Source organism: Ceratosolen solmsi, unplaced genomic scaffold, assembly GCF_000503995.2.
Source record: "Ceratosolen solmsi marchali unplaced genomic scaffold, CerSol_1.0 scaffold56, whole genome shotgun sequence".
NCBI classification, from domain to species: Eukaryota; Metazoa; Arthropoda; class Insecta; order Hymenoptera; family Agaonidae; genus Ceratosolen; species Ceratosolen solmsi.
Window position 1 is genome coordinate 1,177,333 of NW_011948425.1, and position 19,449 is coordinate 1,196,781.

At 36.5% G+C, this 19,449-nt stretch overlaps 1 protein-coding gene across 1 annotated transcript in view; it reads left to right on the top strand.

Annotated features, from left to right (window-relative positions):
• The first annotated feature begins 7,601 nt into the window (after positions 1 to 7,601).
• Positions 7,602 to 19,449, top strand: part of LOC105363003 (uncharacterized) — a 123,344-nt gene continuing 111,496 nt past the window's right edge. Inside the window, exons 1-2 of the mRNA XM_011500572.1 lie at positions 7,602 to 7,732; positions 8,102 to 8,191. Coding sequence (XP_011498874.1) covers positions 7,602 to 7,732; positions 8,102 to 8,191 — 221 coding nt within the window. The remainder of the gene's footprint in view (positions 7,733 to 8,101; positions 8,192 to 19,449) is intronic.

The window sequence follows — 19,449 nt, forward strand, 5'->3', positions numbered from 1 at the left end:
GTGAATTTATCACCGCGGCTTGCAATTTCGATGATAAATATCGCTGCCACGACAACCATTGACGCACATTAACCTCCGCACTACCTCCGCACTAACTCCGCAACAACGGCCCTCATCTTCACTCGCACTTTCACACACCGACTTTTCCAACCAACCAAGCCCGCCAAGCCCTTTCGAACCCCCTCCCATGCCCTAGCAATATTACGCCCCTAATGTTACCGATAATATTAATAACATTTAATATCGGCTATTATTGCCGGAGGTATTCTTTCTTTCTCGATATTCTTTCGTATTATACAGGGACCGATTTTGCGAGGACTATCTATATGCAGTGGGGCCAACATCTAGAACATTTGACGTGACGTTTAATAGATCGTAAAGCGTATTTGAGTATAACGATAAATATAACAGCTCTTAGCCAAAGAGGATGGCCCCGTGTCTTAACGCGCCATGCATAATTGCGTCTCTCTGCGCTCTGCCTCGACTATTTTGCGATTAAATACGCATTCCACCACGTGATCCTTCCTGTACTCTTTTATAATTACGAGTGGAATTCGTCCTCGGTGTCTTGGATTTTGCCCTCTTGTTCTTTGTGATTCGGTGCGCTTGGCCGGCCTGAGGTTTGCCCGAGGGAGTGCGACGTGGGAGAAGAAGAAAGCAAAATTTTAATAGTGCGATACCTCGCGACGGAAGCCTATTTCAAATTCACTAAAGTATTCCTTTAATAATGGGACTCACTACTGTTACTTCTTTCATTCATTCTTTTTTTTTTTGTTTTGTTTTTTTTTTCTCTGTTTTTTTTCTCTGTTTTTTTTTCTCTGTTTTTTTTTCTCTGTTTTTTGTTGTTGTTGTTTGTTGTTTTTTTTTTCTTGTTTTGTTGTTGTTGTTGTTGTTGTTGTTTTTTTTTTGTTTTTTGTTTTTGTTTACGAAATTTCATAACCATCGACGACTGCTGTGCCATTCGTTAATATAGTCTATTAATTAATTGAATGTCGGAGAAAATTCAAGAATGGTATGTACACACCATTCGTTTAACCCCTCATCAAGATATTCCAACGGCAAACTTTTTGATCATTCTCTTAAACACTTTAATCGAAGAGTTCATTTTATCTAATCAGATTACAATTAGATTTGGTTAAATGACGAATGTTGAAAGAACATGTTGTTCTCCCTTTCATTTTCTTTTACCACTATCGCTCATATTTCATGCCTCTTGTTTTTGAAACACATCTAGCAATTTACTTTAATCGATTTTGTTTAATTTTTTCCTTTTGGCCCTCAATAATTTTCAGCCAATCGATATTATACGTATTCTCAGCGACTCTTATTTATTTCAAACTCTCATAAAATCTTATAATTTTTATGCTGTATCGAGTATTTCGTATGATTATTAAATATCGTTGAACGACTGTAATAATGGGCGGAGAAAGAGGGGTGAGAAAAAGAAAATAACGTTACAGCTCGATAATGTCAATTACATATGTGTATTTATTTTATTACAATTTATTACAATTACTAATGTTCAAAATATTTCCTTAGCAAAGAATATTATAAAAATTGTACAATGTATTGTTAATTAAATTTTTAATGGGAAATGAAACGATTAGACTATTAAATTTTAATTACGAACCTTTTATTTGCATATTATTTAACTATAATTGAAAATTTAAAAAGCTATACCAAAGAAGATAAAGCAATTCGCAGACCATATTATTTTTATTTAAAATAGCAATTTCACAAAAAAATAGTAATAACACTTAATCGTATTATTCGTAGTGAAACTTTCAACGGTTAATTTCGATTGAAAAAGGAGAATCGTCTGGCTGTAATAAGGCTAGACTATAAATCAATGAACTAGATTCAATTCGAACAAAATCCGTAAAATAATCGTAAAAAAGGAGCAAGGCTTAAGTATTATAGATAAGTTTTTAAGCCGACATCAAACTGGAAAGGCGCAAAGGAGAGAGCGCTGAGCAGAGGCGGGCTAAAAGCAGAGAGGCTTGGGATACGACCAGCCTCTCTCTCTCTCTCTCTCTCTCTCTCTCTCTCTCTCCAGCCCTCCCTTCGTCCCTCTCCCGCCGGCCCTTTTTCACTCCCTCTCCCTTTCGAGCTCAATCCTCTCGTATACATAGTCGCGCGATCACTAACACGCGCGCGCTCGCACGCACGCACACCCCGGCCTATTCCACAATCCATAGCTGCAATTCTCTCGTAGCAGAATCGATTCCTGTTTCCCGTGAGCGACCGAGAGAAGAAAATGTCACTGCACCCGTTTTTTCTCCGCAAGCTCTCTTCATCATCATCATAATCATCATATCTCTCCTCTCTCTCTCTCTCTCTCTCTCTCTCTCTCTATCTCTCTATCTGTCACTCTTCATCCCGCTAGTTCGCTATCCCCGATACAGAGCAGCCCCCAGTGCTTTCATATCGTCAACGTGTATATACACGCGTACGTAGCCCTCGTGGCTCTTTCATCGTAGCCGCGAGCAAGAATAATGTGCCTTGTCCATCTCACTCCTTCGGTGCCTCTACACATCTACATACATGCACAAAGAGGTGGCAATAGTCTTTCTGGTAAATAAATTTCCAAATCGTTTTAAAACTATCGTTAAAAAAAAAAGGAGAAAAAAAGGGGGCGGGGGAAGACCGCAGTCATCTATCTCCTTTTCTCCCTCAGACTGAAAAAGAAAAGATGAATAAAAATTTCTTTCATCCGATCGTTTTCTTTAACAGAGCTTTTCTTTTAGATTCGATGGATAATGTTGTTTACGGCCCAATGTAAATTAAATGTACCCCTTTCGTATGACTTTCTTCAAATACTTCATTGACATTAACATATACATTGGAACGCGCGTTAAACCATTCGAGTGGTCAAAGCAAATTCCAACCAATACTTATGAAATTAATAATTACACGTATTTGCAGCTGTTGTGCTTCCGCGTTTAAAATCATTAGTTTATTATTTTATTTTTTTTTTTTTATTTTCCTGATATCTCCATGTAAATGATGAGTGAATAAAATTGCATTCCTTGGAATAATATAGCATTTGATGAATTTTCAATTTTATAATAATAAGAAATTGTTAAGCATGTATTAGAGAATTCAATGTAATCTACGCATACATTACTACAGTAACGGTCGTTGCAATTACAATGGCCCTACTCTTCTACTTAAAAACCCATGAATCTCCGTTTCCATTGGATTGTGCTTTAATGTGTATTATTGCTAATTAAGGCTGTAAACGAAATCCAAACATTACTGCCAAACTTTGTTTATTCTCACTTTGGACCATAACACGAAACTTAAATATTTCATAACAAGATTATTGCATACAAAATAATTGTAAGGTTAACATTTGTTTTATGAAATAGCATGGAGTGCGTAAGAAGTAAACAAATGTTTGTAGAGGAATAAAGAGAATTGAAAGGGAATATATAATAATAGGCAGGAATTGACGGGGCTAAGTGACGGGAGCGTTAAATTAGCATTTAACAGAAATTTTATCCATACGTTATCTATAATATCCCGAAGAATTTTATACCCTCGTTAGAGGGCATTATTGCCAAGGAAATAAAAAAAAAAGCTTAGAAGGAATTTCGCCGTTGCATTAGCCGGGCAAGGAGAGAGGACCGAGGTAGAAATTCCGACGGCCTCGACATCGACGGCCTCCAAAAAGTCCTTCGAAAGCTTCATTTACCGATCGAATCATTAATCGCTGTCTCTTTTACCTCGAAAAATCACCGGCGGGCAATAATTTCTCCGCTAAATTACGTATCGCGCGATGCCCGTGCCCATTGGCTTAAAAAAAAATCCACCCGATATAATGGCAATGACGCAGGGTCCAAAATACGCGCAAATGGCTCGTGTCTCGAGTGCCCTCGGATTTTTATGAAAAAGCCACACCCCGCTCGCTCGCTCTTCGGGATACGGCAATGGCCGCTCGATATGCCTCCTCTCTCGTCGAGAAGTCGGCTTTTCTGGCTCTCCATGACGCTTTGAGCGAAGGCCGCGAGTTCGACTGCCGGGCCTTCGGCGGCAGGCGGGGATGGAGAGGAGCGGAGTGACGGCGTGCGGGGTGCCCGATGCAGGGGCAGGGAGGAAGAGAAAGATCCGGTTGCACCGCTGCTCTTCGTCCCCAGCTAAGGAAGAGCTTTCCTTGCTTATTTCTCTCTCTCTCTCTCTCTCTCACTCTCACTCATTCTCTCTCTCACTCTTCCCTCTTATTATTAACGACTCTTCGTTTTAAGCGGACATCGTGCGGAGCTCGTTATTTCGTTCCACCGGGAGGTTGTGACTTAATTCTCCGATTACGTCCCGGGAGAAATCAAGGGAGCCACGTGAAGGAGCGATGAGCGTCTCGTGGAAGACTCAGAGAAATTTTTCATTTCTTTCGAATAGAAGGACCGGGGAATGCGGGAATTCGGTAATTGCGTTACTAAATATATGGTACATGAATTTATAGGAATTCCTTTTTTAGGATCCCGGAACAGGATAAATTAGGAATTAAAAGGAAAAAGAAGTTTAAGAAATATTTTCCCCGACAGCATTTTTATCGTTCCATTACTTAGGAATTTTTGTTTTTTTTTTTTTTTTTTTTTTTTTTGTTTTTTGTTTTTTTTTTTTTAACGAGTATTCAATTTCTTATATCAAGACAGTTCGTAAAATATGTTAAGAAAAAACAAAAAGAAAAAGAAAAATAAAAGGAAAAAAAAACAATTAACATTTCCACTTTGGATGCAAATTAATGGCATGATTTGTTACCACGACAATTATTTTCTGTATAGTATCATTCTACTTATGTTTATGTGGTAGTTAATTCGACATTACAACTAAGAAATAATAAAAAAAATTTCATTGGTAAAATTAAATTATATCGATGAAAGATAATATGATTACGCCTTATAAGATATTATTTAAAGGAATGAGAATTTAATGCAATGAGGTGGCGATCGAGGGGAATTATTAAAATCAATTGCCAAGTACCAACTTTCCATCAATTCCTCCTGTTATTAATATTTGTCTCAACTAATGAGTATTTATGCTTCTTCGTGGATATTATTATTAAAATTACCCACAAAGAATATTAAAATTAATTTAATAGTTCTCCTGACACCTGTTTTATAAGGCTCCCGATTAAGAATTTTGGGGCAATTGCGTGCGACGCCCCTTAAAAATTCTTCGTTCTATTGTGAAATTTAAAGGCTAAAACGAGGCTATTTAAGCAATCTTTACCTGCGTGACTGTGAAGACACCATAACTTACCCTCATTAAACCATAATCTACTTCTAATAGTTATACCAGCAATTCTAGCAAGTGAAATATCGGTTGTAAAAGAAATAACTGCTATATTAGTTGAATTTTTCTTTCCATTATGTCTTTTATATGGATAATAAATATTGTCGTGTGAAGAAAAATTGATTGATTTAATTTTTTGAAAAGTTAATGAATTATAATGATGGATTAGTGGAAAATGCGTTGGAAAAGAATGAAAGGCACGCGAAACGATTATGGGGAATATGGTATTTATTTATCCGAGGTATGGGGTCGTCATAATAAATGTTTACAATGACTCAAGGAAATACATTAGTTAAATAATAATCAAATATATATTAAGGCGTATATTTTTCGAATACCGCGCTATAAACTTTTAAAAGCTTCTAACATAATATGTTTATAGACACATATTGTTGTAGCTGAAGTATTATCGAGTATAAAGTAGAATATGTGCAGTAAAAAGAAAATCAAACTTCAAAACATTTAAAACACTGTACATAAACTGTATAAATTACTTTAACGATATTCGTGGTTATTTTAACAACTTCACACCTACCGTAATAGATCGTGAAATGCTTTCCTACGCATAAAGTCTTTAATTTTCTCGTTTTGCCTTGTCATAAGGGAAGCATTCTTTATCTGTCACTTAGTGTATTTTAAGTATTTAATCATAGCCAGCAAATTTTATACGCACATTCTTCAATTTAGCATCAGTGATTATACGCGCGCGCGCGCAAATAAAACAATTTTATATGCATATATATTTATTGGCCATATTTAGTTTGGAAGTGTTGCTTATTACGACAAATCTGATACAATTTCCAAGTAATGTCCTTCTATTCTATTAATTTATAAGCATCGACATAAGGTTTCCAAAATATTAACAGGTATTTGTTAGGATATACCTTACTCTCCCGCCCGTCCCCCTCCCTTGTGTCACGCTCTTTGTGTGCGAGCTTTATTTTTGCGTGCACGCGCGCGTATGTGGTAAGTCTCATTAAATTTTATTGTCATAAAAAAACACGAAGTGGAAACAATATATTCATCGACTTACTAAGTTAACAAAGATAATGTAAAGTCATTTGTTGCGTTGAAGCGAGTCTTTAAGCGAAAGAGCAAATATCCAAAAACGTTTGAAATGAAAAGGGACCGTGAATTAAATAAGAGAATAACTAGTTTTAAAAATAATTTCATTTTTCGCCCGCGCGTGCATGCATTATCTTATTGTTCCCTATACGGGGTTGAGAAGATAAGATATCGCATGAGAAAGAGCAGTGCGGTAATTGAAAAAGCACGGTTACCTATTTCGAATCGAAGGTTAATAGAGTGAAAGCATTGGCAGTTGAGTTTAAAAGAAATGTCGCACCAATGCAAGCAGCCTGCAATTATTTCGCCACAATTTACAACTAGCAATATCGCAATCGTTGCTTTTAGAGTCGCAATTAACAACATTACTGTGCCGATCGCAATTGCAATAACAATGAATGCTGGTTCCTCGCGTTCCCGCAGTTCCTGGAATTGCAGTATTTTTTCATTAGCGTCGACTCGATAATGTCACATAACCTTGCAGTACCTTGCGTCGATTAGCCACGGATCGCAGAACGAAATTCACGCTGTCCAAAGGAGCGTGAAGGTGTGTATATCGATAGGAGCGCGCGCGCGCTCCAACCCACGCACTCTTGTACGCCCAGCGAGACGTGCATCGAGCGTCCACGTGTGATCGAGCGAGCGAGCGAACGAGGAGTGGCTTCGGCGGGCGGAAGGGAGTGGACGGAGGTGACGGGGATTCGCTCAGGGGTGGCTCCATGGCATCGCATCCTCGAGGGACCTCCGTACGCAAGGAAAAGAAGCGAGAGTGAAAGAGAAATGACGTAGGGAAGGGGCAGTGGTGATGGTGATGGAGGTTGTGGTGGTGGCGGCCGCTGTTGCTGCTGTTGCCGTTGCCGTTGCCGTTGCCGTTGCCGTTGCCGTTGCCGTCGATGTTGCTGTTCATGTTGCTGTTCATGTTGATGTTGATGTTGATGTTGCTGTTGATGCTGCTGCTGCTGCTGCTGCTGCTGATGTTGCCGCCGAAGACGCCGTCACCACCGCCACCACCACCGCCACCACCACCACCGCCACCATCACCACCACCACCACCACCACCATCACCACCACCAACACCGCCGTTACCGCCGCCGCTGCCGCCACTGCGTCGGCCAGGGGAGGAGGAGACGGTGAACGGAATACGGTGGCGAGGGGCGATGGGGAGGCGGAGGAGGTCGGGTAGCTGTGCGGTGTGCCGTGGGGGAGGAGGAGGTTCGTCGCGGTGACGAGGAGGTAGGGGGATGGGGGAGTGGCGAGGTGAGGCGAGGCGAGACGAGACGAGGCGAGGCGAGGCGAGTCGAGGCGAGGCGAGGTGCGGCGAGGGCGCCTACGGGGACGGGGAGGAGGTTAGGAGCCGCGTGCGCCAAGGCTCGTAAGAAAGTCCCCGTCACACGCAACACGCACCAGGCAGCAGGACGTTCGCGCGTTCCCTCGACCGTTTAGCCATCGCGCGATATGCGCCTTCGTCCGCGTGAGCTCGAGGGCCCGCCGTCGTCGACGCCGTCACGCGTGTGCATCGAGGCCGCGGTTACCGCCGGGCCGCAACAGGAGCCCAGCCGACTCGCCGCCCCGAGGTCCAGGAGCGCAGCCCGGCGACCCGCGAGTCTCGCGACATCCCCGAAACGGGCGAGGCGGCTCCCGACCGTCGGCACGAGTGTCGCGCCGGGCCCCCGATGACGCGCCTGGGAATCGCATTCGTCAAGGCCGACGTCGAGCTCGAGGGCGCTTCTGTGTGAAAAAGTGAGAACGAGCGAGAAAGGCCCGGGGTTACGCTTGGGAGCTGCTTCGCGGACTCTCGTCGCGGAGAAGAGCGGCAGTGGACGTTTACGAGGTACCGCACTTTATAACCATCCTTTTTCAACCTCCCACGTTTCCCGTAGCAGTATGACAGTATAACGCGCGGGGCAGTGGAGAAAATTTGTTTTTAAGTGACTCGAGATAGATAGATAGATAGATAGATAGATAGATTGATTGATTGATTGATTGATTGATTGATTGATTGATTGATTGATTGATTGATTGACTGATAGATGAATAGATAAAGAGAGATAAAGAGAGATAAAGAGAGATAAAGAGAGATAAAGAGAGATAAAGAGAGATAAAGAGAGATAAAGAGAGATAAAGAGAGATAAAGAGAGATAAAGAGAGATAAAGAGAGATAAAGAGAGATAAAGAGAGATAAAGAGAGATAAAGAGAGATAAAGAGAGATAAAGAGAGATAAAGAGAGATAAAGAGAGATAAAGAGAGATAAAGAGAGATAAAGAGAGATAAAGAGAGATAAAGAGAGATAAAGAGAGATAAAGAGAGATAAAGAGAGATAAAGAGAGATAAAGAGAGATAAAGAGAGATAAAGAGAGATAAAGAGAGATAAAGAGAGATAAAGAGAGATAAAGAGAGATAAAGAGAGATAAAGAGAGATAAAGAGAGATAAAGAGAGATAAAGAGAGATAAAGAGAGATAAAGAGAGATAAAGAGAGATAAAGAGAGATAAAGAGAGATAAAGAGAGATAAAGAGAGATAAAGTGATAGATGAATAGATAAAGAGAGATAAAGAGAGATAAAGAGAGATAAAGAGAGAGAGAGAGAGAGAGAGAGAGAGAGAGAGCGTGTGCGCGCGAGCGTGTGCTTACGTTGGAGCGAGCTTCTGCGCGCCTGGCGAGATGCCCGGCATAAATAATACTTTCGCCATAGTCGCGCGAGTACGCGCACGCGAAGAGCTTTTATAGTGCGCGTTGCGCGTCTCGTAATTCACTCCGACGCGTCGTGCGCGACCGTTTTACGAGTTTCACGAGAAATACCTCCCCTTCATCTAAATACGTTCTTATGCGCATAACCTTTCTCGCTTTGGGCTTTAAGTCCACGCGCTTATGGGTCATCTCTCTTACTCCTGTTCCTCCGTTATCGCTGTCGCTCCCCCCTCCCCCCCACCCTCGACGCGCTAAAGCTTTGACTTATATGGGCTCGTTAAGTTGCCTTACGATGACTAATTGAGGCTCCATTGGGCCGACTTTGATTCATTATATTTGGAAGCGCGACCGACTAGAGGGAGATGTCGTTGGCTTTGGATTTGAGATCGTGAAAATTCGCAAACCGCATTGCTCACGTACGAGCGCACGACTCTTATTAATGAGCGACTTCTCGTATTGGTCGTATTGGTACTATTATGCATGTGCGTTAAAATTGAGCGTATAATGTTCATGAAAGTTTTACTAGAATGAAAGTTCATTGGGATCGCTATCGCGAATCGCACGAGCGTAGTAATTCGATATTTAAGCTTTGTTAATCGTATTGCTTGGCAGTGTCAGTAATTCAACATTATAAATTAAAGTAATTATTCTTGTGCGAATGTGAATTTCTCATGAGTTATAAATGTGCTAACTTGCCGCGTTAAAAATTTCAATTTTGCAAACTGATGATATTGGGCATAATGAATTCATTAGATTTGATATATTAAAAATTATTACACTGCCAGCATTGTTAGTTTATCGATTGTTTATATTTTTGACAGAAATGGCTCGATTGAGCTGACATATAAATAATTAACCAATAATTAATAAATTTGCAAGTTTAATAAGATACAATCTTAATGCGCGTTCCGTCTCATCGATCTGTACATTATCCATAATATAATACATAGGAAGTTAATCATATTTAATCAACAAACTAACGAAGCTAACAAAAAGCTTTTGAATTTATATCAAATAACATACTCTATATTATTTTCCTTAAAAATACAAAGCTATATATATATATATATATATATATATATATAGATATGTGTGTGCGTGCGCGCGCGCGCGCGTGTGTATATATATATATGTATATACTGAAGTAATTTTACTTATTAAATGAATTACATATTACTCAAATATATGTAGGAATTATTATTTATTGATCCTTTGAGTTGACAAATTTTTACCATATTAATCGAATTCACATATTCGTTAGGAAATTGTTTGAAAATTTTGAGGCAGATGATTTCATGTCATCTCGCATTTATTTTTCCTACATTGATATCACTACAATATTTACATAAACAAATATTTAGATAATCTTGTTGACAGGAAAACTTTTATATTCTCGAATTAATGCCAATAATGTCCATAATAGCCATTTACGACTAGCAGATTTTTAATACAAGAAACAAAATATAATTAAAAATTAAATGATTACTCGCGTAGTTTAATGCTCTCTGGGAAATTGATCAAAACATCGAAATAATCCATTTAACTTTCCTCAACTAGTCATAACATTGAGAAAAAAAAAATGCTAATCTGAATTTAAAGGGCACTTTAAAGTTTAAGAAAAAACGAAAAAAAAACAAAAAAAAAACAAAACAAAACAAAAACAAACAAAAAAAGCACTCGAAAGTTTCAAAAGGAAATAGCATGTCATCAATTATGGCAAATAAAATGTTTCTTACCTCGTATTTGGCTGAATTACACTTGATAGTTGGGTAACTCGCTCCGTGTTCCATGTCGTTACAAAAAATTTACACGCGTTTTTAGAACGGCCGCAAGCAGTACTCGAACACATCGTAATGAATCGAAGAAAAATTTTATCCGACTGTTTAAAATACTCAGCTTTGTAAAGGAGCAAAAAAGTGCAATGTTTTTTTCTTCTCAATCATCTAGTTATTTCGTGCTGTGTCGTATATTTATTCATGACGTTTAGCTCTGATTATTTAATAATGTACGTAGACATATCCTTGGCTTTTCTTTCTTTCTTTTTTTTGTTTTTTTGTTTTTTGTTTTTTTTGTTTTGTTTTTTTTTTTTTTGTTTTTGTCGTATATACGCCCAAGGCTATTTATACGCCTTAGCTAAAAGAAATTTCAACTTTTTGTCCTGCCTTAAAAATTTAGTGAGAAACGTTTCCGGTCCTTAAGCATCTTACGTCCGATGAACTTCACTTTACAAGGCAATAGAAACGCCATTTCGCAGAAATACAGGGGAAAATGTTGTTAAATAATACGCACGTGTACAATTGACAATTGTATAATAGTTTTGGCGAAAAACGAAAGTCCTAATTCACCGAATTGCAATCGAATAAAATAGTCTAAAAATAAATAAATTCCAATTGTATAATTGATGAAGTATTCAATTTAATTAGCTGCTCTGTCATTAAATGTCAATTGATAATATTGGATGGTAAAATAAACTGTAACCTTTATCGATTATAGCTACATTTTTATATTGTTTTGATACTTAAATGTATTTTCACGTTTAAATCATTGTGCACAAATGTATTTGGACATATTTAATATCATGCGAATCATTTTACTACTCGTTTGTCTTTCTTCATTATGTTTTAATATTATATATTAATCATTATGCATGTGGATTTTATGTGCATTTGTGACTTGATTTATAAACTACAAAATCGTAAAACCAATTTGTCAAATACATCTTATTAAAAAATAATAAACACGCGACCAAAAGGGGCCTACGCAATTTCCCGTAGGTAATGTTTTCATTTACCTTCCCTTTTCTTTCTTTCATTCAATAATCTATGTCCGATTTCACATATTTTCTTAGTTCTAACGACTACCGTAGATAAATTTACGAGCTGATACTTTATTTCTCGACGTATTTAACTGGCGCTAGCATAATATTGCCACAAAAAAGTGCAAAGTTATCTGTTTGCATTGCCTCAAACTGCATAATTATGGTATATAATAATAATTACAAATATGGAGGGTGTAATAGTACTTGGTTGTCAAGCTCCATAAAGTCGGGTTATTATTCCGCTCATAAACACCTGGATGCTCGTGCATATACGCTTTCATGCCTCTTTAGCTTTTCGTTTTGTTCTTCTACCGTTATCTTCGGATTTCTTATTGCCGCACTTACCAAATAACATTAACCCAATAATAAGATATTATTTTTGTAAGATTAAAGTCAGACAAAACTTGCTGCATTTATTTGACAAGTTCAATTATCTCAATATATATATATATATATATATATATATATATATATGCACGCACACACGTACGTACGTACGTACAATTTATAACTTTTTTAAATCTAAATAACAGACGTCTATGTTTATGAAAATGTAACCAACAACACTAGCCACTGTTCAGTTGCAATAATTATGGTCGATAAATTGAGAATTTATGTATTTTTAAGAATTTATAAATAGTCGTGTATTGTATAGAATAATCGAGTTCACGGGGATTTTGACACTACGATTATTTGAAAGAATGAGGAAAATAATTAAACAATCGCAATTTATCCGACTCCATAAATCGACAATAACTAATAACAATTATTGAATGCACTCAATAAATAATAAGATTTCTTAGATTGCAAATAGATTACTATTAGATAGTAATTACTATTAGATAGTAAAATAGTAGATTACAAATAGATAGTAATTTTATTATTATTTCGATAAGATTATTTTGTTAAAATGTGATTTGCCTCGTTGCTTTCATTATCATATTAATTTCTTTATACGAGACATTATGATAAAAACCCATCTAATACGTAAAGGAAATTACCTTTCAATGCATAAATACATTACGAACATAAGTGGCTTTTTGCATATTTGAATTTGTTCGTCTAATGATGGATGCTTGCGAGATGGAAGCATAGAAAACATGAAATTTTGCAATTTGCGTGCATTGAAATACTCGATCGACATTCAAAATTTTCAATATAATTTCGACAGTTTTATAAAAACTTGAGACTTTTGATGTTCGAGAAAGGAGCGACTCTACGTATACGTATGTGTCACTTCTACTTCTTTGCTTGTTCAAATAGCGTTGACATTGTCAATTCTTATATCCACGTTTGCTCATCGTCGGATCAATATTTGATGTCTTACAAGCGTCAAATAGATAAGCAAACCTTTCGGCAAAAAGTAAATCAAGAACTAACAAACTTTACTGTCCCCTCAAAAAACAAAACTTGTATATTTAACCTAGTCGGTTTCATTTTATGAACATTTTTCATTAAATTCTTTGCAAAATATTTTCTAAAAATCAATAGTATTATGGACAAGAAATTTTTTTTTTTTTTTTTTTTTTTTTTTTTTTTTTTTTTTTTTTTTTAACAAAAATGATAATTTATACGAATTATGAAGTTAATTTACATAATAATTTTCAATGTCTTGGCAATGCTAATTATTGTTCTTTGTTGATGATGAATTTATTGACCAAAAACTCTTTGTCTACCAATACAAATATCTAACTTGTATAGCTCAACAATACAAAGACTATCATCGATGTTTATTTATATAAATTTATGTCATTGCACTTAGGGCAGAAAGAATAATAGCAAATTGCATAATTATTAAAATCGACGGATTAGCAAAGCCAAGTTGCCGGTTAACAATTATATTAATTTTCATATTATATGACAGAAAATTGAACGTTTAATTAAAAGTTTATGAGCCAACAATTGTTTATTTAAATTCTAAAAATGCTTCCTAAAAATGCTTCGTACTTTTTTAATATAATTAGCGTGTTATTGTATTTAAATAATCATTAAATTTATTTCATTTTTTTTATTTTTTTTTTTATTTTATTACTATTATAATACCGGTAGCATGTGTTAATAATTACTGATTTCATGATGCGTATCCCAAAGATAATATATATATATATATATATATATTCATTAAAATTAAATACTTTAGATAGTATATTCCTTAAACGTGACAAAGATATTAGTTGATAAAAACTTGTATTATACAAACGTCCTATAATCAATTTTATGGTGCTAATTATGGCGATAGAATATCAGAATTATTATTAATAATATAAGATAAAATGTTCTAATTCATGAAAAATGACAAGATTTGTGAAAATTATACATTTCACGAGCATTGGTGGCTCGAGTTTATTATAATGCGCTTCGATATCCATAATTAATGTTTCTGTAGTGCACGACCTGTCAGGTTTGAAAAGAAAATAAATTAAGTGAAAAATCTTATTTAATCCGAGCTGTCTAAATAGAGATGACGTCGACGTTAAAATTTTTAATGTAGGGTAGAATTTTTTTTCTTAGCTCGCTCCTATCCGTTCAATAAAAAAAATTAAAAATCGAGCATTGATTAGACTAATATACTCATATGCTCGTATAATAAAAATTAAATCGTGATTTAATCTATTTGCAACAATTTAACTATTCCCATTCGTTATATATATATATATATATATATATATATATATATATATATATATATATATTTGAAAATAAAATTAATGCTTTATCCTTGGAATATTAAAAATTTCATTGAAATTAATACTTCAATTAAGCTATTTGATGTTTCTAGACTCGTGTGTATATATATATATATATATAAACAGTTTACAAATTCAATATAAATATAATTGGCAGTGTAATATTACAGATTTTGTTATAATAAGGAGAATATCATATCGAATCATTTTTTAAAATATGATTGTTTTAATAGTTAGCCTAAAAGTCATAATTCCAATGGAAATAAAGCTATGAAATTTTACTTGTAGATTAGATTTCCGTCCACGAGTACATTATAAAATAATATATTCAATTTCTTATCCGAGCTTATTAACAAATGAAATATGTGTTTTTCAATAAATTTAAGCCATAATAGTTAGCTGATTAACGAGCGGCGTTTAATCTTCCGAATATTCTAAATATGTCAGAGTTATATGTACTTTTATAACTCTAATTACGTTAACGTACGTACCTAATGCACGAGAGGTCGATCTGGCAACTTAATCGAGCACGTTGATAGACCTCATTTAAATAAATATCGAAATAAATTTTCATCGAGACGCGTGAACAATCTTCCTATTATAGGTTGATAGTCTTTTACGCAACCCTACGTTAGATTATCTGCTTTCCCTCGCTACAATTGCACTGCAATTAGGCAAAAGTAAAATAACGACAAAAGAGCGAAATTTACTATTATTTTGTAATTGTCATTGCCTTTAGTTGCCCTCTATTCCCACTTATTCTTATGCGTTTATTAGCGTTCGGCATAAGGTTAAAAGAGCCGTGTAAGCCTCTTCGAATTTTTCCGCATAAAATGGTAAAAAGGTCGAGATTTTCCGCTCAAGGACGATCGCTCACTTCTTATTATCCTCATTATCGTCGTCTTCTATTCTCATTATCGCTACTGCGATTGCCATCGTATCATTGTTGTCGCTCTACCTCCTCCCTCTCAGCGGTCTTATTATTTATCATTATTGTTATTCCTTGTCTCAATTATTAATATGCGCGTGGGCGATTAAGGACGCGCCGGGCGATCGCTGACGCAGACGTAGGGGATGCACGGATGTAGGCGTCCGTCGGCGGGCGGTGTCGGGGTGGGCGCTTGGGACGGGGGGAGCTAGTGGTGGCAACGGTTCGGAGTGTGTGCACGCGCGCGCGCGCCCGACGCTATAAATGCGCGGTGCTTGGAGTAGGGGGCCCGGGGGTGGGGCGAATCGACTAAACTCTCTCCGGCCATACTGAAATCCATTATGGCCGCTCGGGGAAGTCGGTTCGCTGGCTCGCCCCGGTCGCCGGCTCGACCAATCGCGCGCCTCCAGCCGTCGCCATTCGATACTCGGTGGCCCCCCTGCCGCCGCCCCCGACTCGACGGCCACCAAACACTGTGATCGTGGCGGCGGTTCGCGGGCCAATGCTCGCCCCGTTGCTAGGCAGCCGGCGGCCATTATAGACGCTGGGAGTGCGCGCGCATCCAGCGTAGCACGAACCACGTAGCGCACTCCTGAGTGTTAATATGCTCTATACAGTGTAAAAACTGATATGTAAAATTACTGTATTCAGTATGGGCAATAATACCGAGTATGTACGCTGAAATGAATTTGCCTGTCGAAATTGTTAAATTAGTCCGGGCTTGTCGGATACATCGGGCGGGATTTGCAGGGATGCGTTGGTGGGCGAAAGCCGATTTTTCGAATAAGCAGCTTATCATTTACGGGCTGCCGGCTCGGCTGATGGAAAAACTAATGGAAACGTTGATATCCCATTCGAGATCCGCCCGCGTTGTATGCCACTTGTGTCGTAAGCCGGCAGCCCCCGTCGCTCAAAACGTTTAGTAAACTGTGGTCGTCATTCGGTGCTGATGGGCTTATAAACATTTTCACTGATTATGTTAATTTGTAATATTCCTAGTTCCGACGTTTTCCCTTACATTATAAAATCTCATTACAATTACTCCTATTATATTCTCGCGTATTTCAATAGTATTATTCCGTAGATAATATCTTAAGCTCATGGAGTTATATGTACATATAATTAAGCAGTTATCAACAGTTAATCGTAACCGTTCCAAACTTGATTTGATCGCAGCATTGACTAAATAAAAATTGTATATTTATTTATCATTTACATTAACATGAACGATCGTGTCATTTTCTTCTCCTCCTTCGCCTATGAAAAGAAGGGCATGAAATCTTGGCCGATTGAAAACGTATATACAATTTCGTAATTTGCCTAACCTAAATATTAAGACAATTGAATAGTTTAATGTAATTTTTTCAACACCGTGAATTACATAAAAAAGATACAGTTTTTGCTTTTTTCGTTTTAATTTTTACGTTTTGTTAACATAAAGTATAACTATTTGCATTTGAGTTCATTGAGTTCTATTATTATTGTACTTTAATAGTTCCGTTTAATATGTCTACGAACGTAAAAAATTATTTATCAAATATTTAGTAAAAGTTGATACTATCGTAAAAACGTTTTATCTTAATTTATTGTAATAATGTACGACTACTATCTTAATCATCTTAATATTACTTTATGAAATTTCATTATATAATAATGACGTTACAAGTACAAAATTTTGCGATTAGAAATATGATTTATAGGCTAAATTACGAATGAACATTTATTAATACTATATTGTCCACATACATCATGGGAATCGCTAAGTTGAGAATTTATATTAAAATAGACAAGATAATTGCAAAAATTAATATCCTACAAGCTCAAATATATAATATATAAAAAATTAATTTAAAATATTTATTAAAATTAGTGTCCTAATGATTGTGACAATAAATACCCCCCCCCCCCCCCCTTCCCCCTTCCCCCCCCCCCCATGTATCTTTAACACATTTAATAATTTTGCAAATAATTAAAAATTTTTCATTGTTAAAAGTTCAATGGAAAAATATAAGAGACATTGTTAATGTTAATTTATTAACATAAGCTATTGAACCATTAATACATTGATATAGTCCACGTATGAAAGGATTAGTATTAATATTAATAGAAATTATATAATATGCAGCTGTAAAATATTGAAGTTAGTCCAAAAAAAAAAAAAAAAACAATAATTATATAATCTATTTATTATCTTACGGTTAAAAGCCAGGATATTTGGAAATTTGTCTTTTTGTTAGACAAATTAATGCTTTGCAAATTAAAGAAAGAAGAAAAAAATATTTCAATGTAAAAAAGATATAAAAGCGAAGTACATCAATTTGTAACCAAATGAATTTTAATTATAATGAAAGTTAAGTAAAAAATTACATTAAGACTCATTCGTTGATATAAAAATAATGCTTTATCTTTATATAATTTTAATTAATATGTGCATAGATTATTATATTCTTTATAATTACTTAATATTGAAGAAAAAGAAAAACTAACGAACGAACGTTTGTTCAAATTGAAACAACTAAATTTTACTATTTGCCTTATGATAATATCAATATATAATGATAGAAAATATAACTGCTATGCGAATATGGCCCCACACATACGCTTATTCAAGAAAAGTAAAGAAAATTCTGTGCTTAACCAATGAAGATGGGAAAATGAATATAGGCTGTAATTTATGAATATCATGATTACTAAATTGTTGACAAAATATGAAACATTCGTACGTCAGTAGTTTAAGATTTATGTAGAATGCATACTCGTAGCAAAATATATAAATGTCAATTTTATATGATATATATATATATATATATATATATATATGAAGGGAGCTATTGTTTCAACATACCCTGTATTATATTTAGATTTTCTAGGAGCGTGCATCGGTATTATGCTAATCGTACATTGCAATGCACATTTACGTTATAAAAAGGATCGAGTAGAAATGGCAAGTGGTAAAAAAGAATTGACATTTACCTTCGGCAGTGTCATTAAAATTCAATGGATATTAAACGGCGAGTGTCGATAGGGAAGAAAACTAAGGAAAGGATTTGTAGCTCACATTTACTACACATTAGTTTACAAATTACTCGAGCATCAATTCCCCCAATAGTCCTTTATATCTCATCTCATCTCTTTCACTCTTCCAACACCCTCTCTCACTCACTTCCATTCAATGGAATACATTGGGTATTAAAATTCTCTTTTACCTCGAGTGTAAACAACATGCTTTATCGTTACAGTTCGCACCTTTTACTGGTTCATAAATTTGAGGAGCAAAGAAACGAGTCAAAATTATGAGAGTGACTTGGGCGATAAGGATCCCCCTTGCGAGAATTTACACGACTCCATGACGACTTACACGCGAAAAGGAATACATTTTTTGCGTAACGACCGGCTCACTGGCTACTTCGCTCTCATATCGACATTACGAAGGCGTTTAAAAAAAAAAATGTATTAGCGATTGGACAACTCGTTCTCCCTTTTCATATGCCCGTTGCTTCCTATGTACCTTGTGGATTAAATACTGGATTGGTCGTTGGGTATCTTCATCGGGTAAAGAAACCTTCTTGAATAGATGGTAAAGTAGAGACACACCCCATCCTCCCAGCCACGTGCCGGCCATATCTGCCATACCGACATACACGCAGTTTGACACGTAGTTGGAGAATACGCCACGAAAATCTTCCTCAGCGCTAAAAGCACCGATGTTATTATCGATTATTTTTTTTATTGTTTCTTCCGTCTCTCTCTCTCTCTCTCTCTCTCTCTCTCTCTCTCTCTCTCTGTGTGTCTCTCTCACGCACGCACACACATATAAACACACATACACACATACACCATCTCACTCTATCTTCCAATGCTTTTAGAAACTTCACGTAGTCTCATGGTGTGCTATCTCTATCACCGTGGCTTCGTCTCACGGTTTATTTCTCTGACACACTTCCCTCTCTCTCTCACCCCCCCCCCCC